Source organism: Zingiber officinale, chromosome 10A (genome assembly GCF_018446385.1).
Source record: "Zingiber officinale cultivar Zhangliang chromosome 10A, Zo_v1.1, whole genome shotgun sequence".
NCBI classification, from domain to species: domain Eukaryota; kingdom Viridiplantae; phylum Streptophyta; class Magnoliopsida; order Zingiberales; family Zingiberaceae; genus Zingiber; species Zingiber officinale.
The window spans coordinates 31,928,209-31,935,987 of record NC_056004.1 but is presented as its reverse complement, the minus strand read 5'-3'; the positions used below and the strand labels follow the sequence as shown (position 1 = coordinate 31,935,987).

Below are 7,779 nucleotides of genomic sequence, written 5' to 3'. Positions count from 1 at the left end.
ATACGGATGTCATAGGGATATCATGTGATGAACCACTAACGAACGATATCTCCCGTAGCACCAACAGGTGTGCTCTCGTGGGCCCAAGCAAATGCTAATGGTTCCTGACAGGTGACACAGCTACGAGACTTAACATCCCTAGATTTTGAATCCCTATATTTAAGTCATCGCACCTGCACATAGATAAGCTGAGCTCAGCTTGAAGATGATAAACACTGCCACACTAATTAATCAGGCAAGGAAGACAACAGTATGAGAAGGAAATTAAACGCATAGTGGGACTCGAAAGCCCTCGTTAGGTTGCTTCGTTTGAGTTTAAAAGCCTATTCTTTTGGCTTTAAGCGACTCCCAATGCGTTTTAGTCAGTGACGTGTTTCTTCTGGCTCTCACAATTCCTCTATAAAAGCCACCATTCTCCTCCTCTGCCAAATAATTCCAGGCCAATTCCTCTATGAATGGAGTTCCACGAAAGGGGGATTTGTGACTCCGCCACGCCGCCAAACGATCAGGAGGAGACGACGGATTTGAGAAGGGGACCTTGGACGAGGGACGAGGACCTCCTACTGCTGAACTACGTCAGTGCCCACGGCGAGGGACGGTGGAACTCCCTCGCTCGTTCCGCAGGTCGATCATCGATCGGTCAGATTCATCTTTTCAATCGGTGAATTGTTGTGCTGCAGGCGCTTTACAATTGCTTAATGTCCTTCTTCACAGGGCTCCGCCGTACCGGAAAGAGTTGCCGCCTCCGGTGGCTGAACTACCTCCGCCCCGACGTGCGGCGGGGCAACATCACCCTAGAGGAGCAGCTCCTCATCCTGGAGCTCCACTCTCGGCTGGGCAACCGGTGGTCCAAGATCGCTCGCCACTTGCCCGGGAGGACCGACAACGAGATCAAGAATTATTGGAGGACCCGAGTGCAGAAGCACGCGAGGCAGATGCGGTGCGACGTCGACAGCAAGCAGTTCGAGGACATGGTGCGCGCTGTGTGGATGCCGCGCCTCGCAGAGAGGATCCACGAGCAGAAGAAGCCCCCTCGCAGCCTAGAGAGTTCCTGCTCTTACTCGGAGTCCGTCGAGACGCAGCTCTCGCCCCCACTGCAGCTGCCGACGCCGGCGACGGCTCCCGAGAGCTTTGTGAGCGACGTCGGTGGTGGCTGGATGGAGTTGGAGCAGGGGGAGAGCATGTGGAGCGTGGAGGACATAATTTGGTTACAACAGCAGCTCTAAATTAGAAAATTAACTAATTAGTAAACAGCAGAAACTGTTAATTAATTAAGCAAGTGATTATGATGGAGGATTAGATCTGATATTAATTCTTTGTCCAGATTAAGCTTCAAGATGCACAATAAAGCAATGATATTGTGAATACCGATCAATTAATAGAACAAAGGTATATATTTTTTTTTTAAAAAAAAAAATTAGAAGTGGAACTGATGATTAGAAGCTTGCTTACATGAAGAACATCACCAGGGATCGATATTATATAATAATAGAAAATGCTGGCGTGCTTGGGCAGAGGAAATGCCATTGGCTACTGTGAAAGGTGGTTTTTGTGTTGAACGTTCATGGATTTAGACGCAGATTTGGACTAATTATCTTGGAGTGGATGTACATTACATGAGGGAGTTTCCTATTCTTAGTATTTGATTAAGCGTTAAGAACATCGAATAGTACTAATTAGTGGTTGTCCCCATCATTCTCACTTGTCTCATGGCTGCCATGGTTTGCTGGCTACCTTTTTCATTAATTTATCCAAAATCTCCTACTTAGGCTAATCAAAATGATGGAGCTAATGAATTAATTCCATGTTTCAATGAGAACACTTTGGATCGGAATAAGTTCAACAAGTATATTTTATACACTGTACTAGGGTAAATTGTTGGATTTTATCTCTTTAATGAACTTAATTATACTTTGTATATGTAAATATGAATCGCGTGAGCTGAATTTGTTGAAATGATCCAACTCTAATTTATTAGATTTTGGATTATTGGATATAGATTATATGTGTAAAATCATTTACTGATAATAAATCGGATCCATTATATAAGGGAGAGGTCTCCGTAGGATTGGGAGACATCTCTTTACTTCTCCATTGTCGATTTCTATCACAAATGCCCTCGTAACGCTCTGGAAAGGCTTCTAAAATGATTTCACTAGCCAATAAGTATATTTTTTAACCCTAGTGGGTTTTGCAAGCAACGACAAATTCCTCAAGACTTGACATGTCTAAAGCGAAGGAAACAAAAGAACAGTAGAAAATTTAATTAGGAAAGTAGAAATTAGCAGATGGAAAATTTTATCTATACAATATATTAAAAGGAGAACTCAACACTTATGTCAAATTTAGTTAGCTTCGATCATTGGCGTAGAAAATTAGTAAGAAATAATTCATTATAGCATTTTGTGTGATGCCTAAATAATAGGTCACCTTTGGCTTCTTTGTTGGAGACTCAAGAGAATATAAGAGAAGAGAAGAGATGAGAAGAGAAGAGAAGAGGGAGAACTTTGATTTGGATCGAAATTGAAAGAGACAGCAGAGAACATACAGAGGCGAAGAGCGACAGTGGAAAATCACACCGACTTTTTGAGTTGGCAGAGCGGAGGACGCGGGCAAAATAGTGGCCAAGATTTTCGTCTAGCAATCTAGCTAACAATAGTCAACTGGGAGGCCGGGTCCTCCTTCCTAATCAGTTCCTCTCGGAGTCAACCATGACTAGCCATTACCAAACAAAAGGGATTTTGTGGTCCAACTCTATGTTCGTCGACGTGGCTTACTGTGACAAACACTTCCAATTACTACTTACTCAAAACTAAATTTTGAAAAAACCTATATGTTTATGCTTAGCTTGCTCACAGGAAGTCATCAAATCTAGTTAAGCAAGTATTTGCGTGTCTTACTGAATGAACTCTGCATGAAAAACCGCATCACGGATCTTAATGCAGCTCTGCCAGTTTAATGACAAGGATATATATATATACATATCTGTTACCTGCGCGAAGATTTTTAGTAGTTGCCTGTACACATCCATGGTTGCCATAAGTGTTGAGAAATCATCTTCAACAAGAAACCAAATAAGCAAATCTAAAGCAAAGCTTTCTACTACTCTTGGCATAAACATATGTTGGAATTACTTTATTCTGGTCATTTAGGATAAGGATCATGTGCTAATTAATGAACAATGCAATCCACTAGCTAGTCTAAATGTCTAATTCCCAACATTTGTAGCAAGCCATGTGAACCACACAGTGACGTGTGGCTGTTGTCAACGTACGGCTCGGAATGCATGCGTCGGTCGCCGCCAGGGCAGTAACTTGTCTTATTTGTTGGCTTCTCCAAGGCCTGTTCATATACGGGACGGTTGTCCTTGGGAAGTCTTTATTGCAGCATGTGCGCGCGTATCCTATTCTACAACAACAAGCAACTGTTTGGATGGGCTTTGGATTTTTTTTTTTTCATATGTTCATCATCTGTTCATCTGTACTAATGAGAGATGAATTTGTAGAAACACTGGAAGCGAATCATTCGTCTTAGTTTTTTATCATCCATATAGATGAAGCTCGGGTTATCTAAAATACGGTGATATTTAATTGGTCAAAATGATAATTTTATTATAATAAAATAAAAATTAATTTTTAACGGATCAATATCGTAAAAAAATTCTAAATTAAATCTATTATTAATCGATTCAGCCCAGTGTCCACTGTACTCACCTCTTTCTAGTTTTTTCTACGTGGATAGAGAGAGAGGGGAAGGGTAGAGGAGAGATAGAGGAAGAGCAACTGTACACGCCGCACCGAATCAACCCGTTATCGGATGAGGCAGTGGGCGCACGCACCCCGAGTGATAACGGGAGCAAGAGCAGACGCAGGAAATCAAACGTACTGAATTGATATGTGGGGCAAGCAGCGCACGCACCCCGAGTGGTAACGTGAGCAAGAGCACGATCAGGAAATCGAAGGCGTTGGGCGAGTAAATGGACTTTTTGCCAACAGCTGTAGGTTAACATAAAATTTGGTTAAACTTGACTTTGGCATGAGATATTATTGAGCTGTTAATTTAAGTTTATTTGATTATTTAAATTTTTTATATTTTTAAAGTTGTTTGGTTAATTAGTGAGTTTGCTAAAAAAAAATTATGAGTTTGGTAAATTTGTTTGTTTGTTTAGAATTTATTTTCTTTATTTATAAGTTTGATAAAAAAATTTATTTATACATATTGATCCTGTCTAATTACAGACGATCAATTTACCGATGAGATGTTACTGATGTTGACTAATGAAGAGCGTAGGAATAGTTGTCTCGTGGCCTAAGAGGAAAGAATGAGTTAGGGAGACGACTGGGAGGGTTGTCGATGTTGTTACTCTGACGCCCAAGTCAATTTTTGGAGATGAAGAGGAAAAAGTATTCTGAAATTAGGGTTTTGACAAGATGTATATGTTGTGCCAGATAACATGAAAACAAAAACATAAATTAAACTATGAGTAACTCACAGTGATCTCCCGAAGAAATCGAAGCAGCCACCGGACGTCACAGCTGTCGGAAGCACGATCACGGATGAACTAGAAAGCTTTTCGAGTTTCACGAGTCAAATCCCTTTCCTCTCGAATGTTCTCCTTTGCTCACCGTCGCTTCCACGCACACTGATCACCATCGCCTCTTCCTTTCTTCCTTATACCTTGTTCATTCTCATGGCTTGGACGCACCATTTATAAGAAGATTCAGGAAGACGAAGGGGAAAGGACACCCCTTCGTCTCCTTGGCATTTGCGACAATGAGAGACGTTTGCAGCAATGAGAAAAATGAAGGGGAAACGGTGTCCCTTCGTCTCCTCAACGCCCAACATCTCCCACTCGTCTAAGTCAATCCATAAGGTTATATAGTTACATAGATTATGTCAGTCACATAGACTACAAGGTAATCATGTCATAATGCCAAAGCCAAACATAAATTGGTCACAAATGTTGGTGCAATCGACCTAGGTTTTGATGTGCGTGTCAAAAAGTTTAAGTTAGACTTTCATATGTATTTGATATGTGTTTGAGTCTTGCAGGACTTGGTGAAACACATGAGAACTTGGTGCGGCCAAGTGTATGAAACTCATCCAAGGGCTCGGATCCTTGAGTCGGTGAAGGATGGTGTGGAAAGACATCCGAGGGACCGCCGGACAAGGAGCAATGGAGTGGAGCCGAGGGAAGCGGACTTCAAGGCAACGTGAAGGATGGCACGGAGAGGAGCCGCGGGCTCGAGTGCATCTGAAGGATGAAGGCCGAGGAAGAGGGCTTCAAAGGCGACTCCGGAAAGGATGAGAGGAGTGAATGTACTGGGACCAGTTGACTGGCCATGGGACCAGTCGACTGATCCAGCTTCACAGAATGCACAGAAGCATTCTGTGCTTGTCGGCTACGGGGACCAGTCGACTGGTCCTGAGACCAGTCGACTGGTACATAGCCGTTGGCAGAATTTGGCTTTCTGCAAAGAGCCGTTGGCTGGGTCCAACGACACACCAGTCGACTGGTGCTTGGACCAGTCGACTGGTGTCGGGGTTTGAGTTGATTTGTGATCAACTCTCTCCTCTTATTTAAGGAATGATTTGGGGCTTGAAGAGGGTTACTGGTGATAATTGTAAACCTTCTTAGTCTTGCCCAAAGCTTCCAAGTTCAATTCTCTTCCTCCCAATCTAAACTCCATCTTGTAAAGAGGAAGAGATCATTTTGTGAGAGGTTTTCTCCACCGAGAAGGAGAAGCTCTAGCCGGAGATTGCCGGGGACTGATCCACCGAAGGATCAAGGGATCGTCCACCTCAAGGACACGCCGTGGAGTAGGAGCAAGCAATCTCCGAATCACGTTACATCGAGCATGTTAGCGTTTGTATTCTTGTTTGTGTTTCATTGTTTTAATTTCTATATTTCCGCTACGCACTAACCTTTTGTAGAGAAGAAATTGATTTGGGGGTGGTCTAGCTATCCAACCCCCCTTCAAGCCGGCCGCAAGATCCCCCAACAACAAAGACCAAATAAGTAACATAGACTATTTGACAATCAAGTCACGAAGACCAGAGCAAAAATTAATTAATCACAAAGATCAAATAAGAACATCTTCCATTCCATACAGTAAGGAAAATGGTTCATGCGACAATAAGTATATTGAGCATTTATTGCTAAGAAGATTGTTACACCTTACATAGCTGCTCTTTAGAACGAATCAAAGACATCAATGACTTGCCTTTACCCCAGATTAAATTATTTGCATCATTATGAACATCTCGAATCCCTCATATTGACTATATGTCAATGGCATGTTCAACATCTCCAATTAAACAAATTATTCACAATTACATTTTATGTACTGAACAAAAAATGTAACTAGTACCAGTGAATAAATGTCACAGATATAAATCAATCTTAATCTTCCTTTTTAGCTAGAATTTATTCATTCTAATCAGTCGCTTCCTAGTTATGCTCCATATACCGAATCATCCATAGCTAATAGGAAACATACTAAAGTAGCAGACACTGATCAGAACTTCAAGTAGACAGCTAAATAGTCACTTAGAATAAGATTGAGATTAACTTATAATCTCAAGGGTCTCACATAGCAGAAAAGCAGGGATCCATTCTCCTACTACCCTTCTTGTCGTCATAGCACATGTGGTATGAATCACATGATATGATGTTATTCTCTTTACTAAAAAGAGCGCATGTTTTTCTCAAAATTTAACATCGTACAAATTTCGATCTAGACATACCTAATGTCTAATCCTGAATTCAACACATAAATTCTAATCTGGCCTTAAGCAGATTCAGTAAATGGTGGGTGCATTTACTTTGATCATTACATAAATGATCTCATCTTGACACAATTATCAAGGCGACCTTAACTTACGGGTATATCTTTATTCATAGCTGCATAAGCTATCCCATAAGTAATAGTCTTACCTCTATTCGTACTTAACAAATAGAGATGATTGCCCATGTGAGTGGACCAATCTCAATCTGTCAACATGCTTATCGAGACTTTTATTCGAATGTAACAAAAACATATACACTGAATAGATCTTAACATTTTTCATGTATCAAAATGTCTTTACAATAAGTTACATTCTTCGAAATCCCAAAGACTTCACATGTCCATAAAATGACTCTTTAGTCAATGGCTTAGTAAAAGGATCAACAAGCATATTTCGTGTAGGGATGTACTCAAGAATTACCTTTTTCTTGTCAATAATATCCCTTACAAAATTATACTTAATTTCTATATGCTTGCCTTTACTATGATATTTGGGATCCTTGGGAAAAACTATTGCAGCTTGACTGTCACAGTACACTGTAATAGGACTCCCACTGTCCTCAGCAATCTTCAGATGCTTCAGGAACCTTCTTAGCCAGACAGCCTCTATCACAGTCGCTGCACAAGCCACATACTCAACTTCCATTATCGACAAGGCTACATAAGCCTGCTTCTTGTTGTTCCATGAGATGGCGCCACCATTCAGCAAGAAGGCATAACTAGATGTGAATTTTCTGTCATCAAGGTCCCCTGCCCAATCTGCATCTATATAGCCACTCAGGCTCATATCTAATCCTTGAAAACAGAGGCAATAATCCGTTGTTCCTTTGAGATATCTGAATATCATCTTCACTATTTTCTAGTGTATTGATTCTGGGTTTGACTAGTAATGACTAACTAAGCCAACAGCATAGCTTATATCAGGACGAGTATACAACATAGTGTACATTAAACTACCAATAGCACTGATATATGATTTTTTTTTCTTCAT

The 7,779-nt window shown here is 41.1% G+C and overlaps 1 protein-coding gene across 2 annotated transcripts; it reads left to right on the top strand.

Annotated features, from left to right (window-relative positions):
- The first annotated feature begins 443 nt into the window (after positions 1–443).
- Positions 444–1,368, top strand: LOC122027421 (transcription factor MYB2-like). 2 transcript variants are annotated; one of them, XM_042586374.1, is made up of 2 exons: positions 444–624; positions 715–1,368. In XM_042586374.1, exons 1-2 carry the CDS (start codon positions 456–458, stop codon positions 1,224–1,226), a joined length of 681 nt encoding a protein of 226 aa, XP_042442308.1. In that variant the 5' UTR covers positions 444–455; the 3' UTR covers positions 1,227–1,368. The 2 variants fall into 2 exon arrangements, with proteins under 2 accessions (XP_042442308.1, XP_042442307.1); XM_042586373.1 differs by having other exon boundaries at positions 444–639.
- The last annotated feature ends 6,411 nt before the right edge of the window (positions 1,369–7,779 follow it).

Bases quoted from the DNA above. Each gene is read 5' to 3' on its own strand.
- LOC122027421 (XM_042586373.1), top strand. From the start codon at position 456: ATGGAGTTCCACGAAAGGGGGATTTGTGACTCCGCCACGCCGCCAAAC. The intron at 640-714 runs GTCAGATTCATC...CCTTCTTCACAG, and splicing joins CGCAGGTCGATCATCGATCG to GGCTCCGCCGTACCGGAAAG.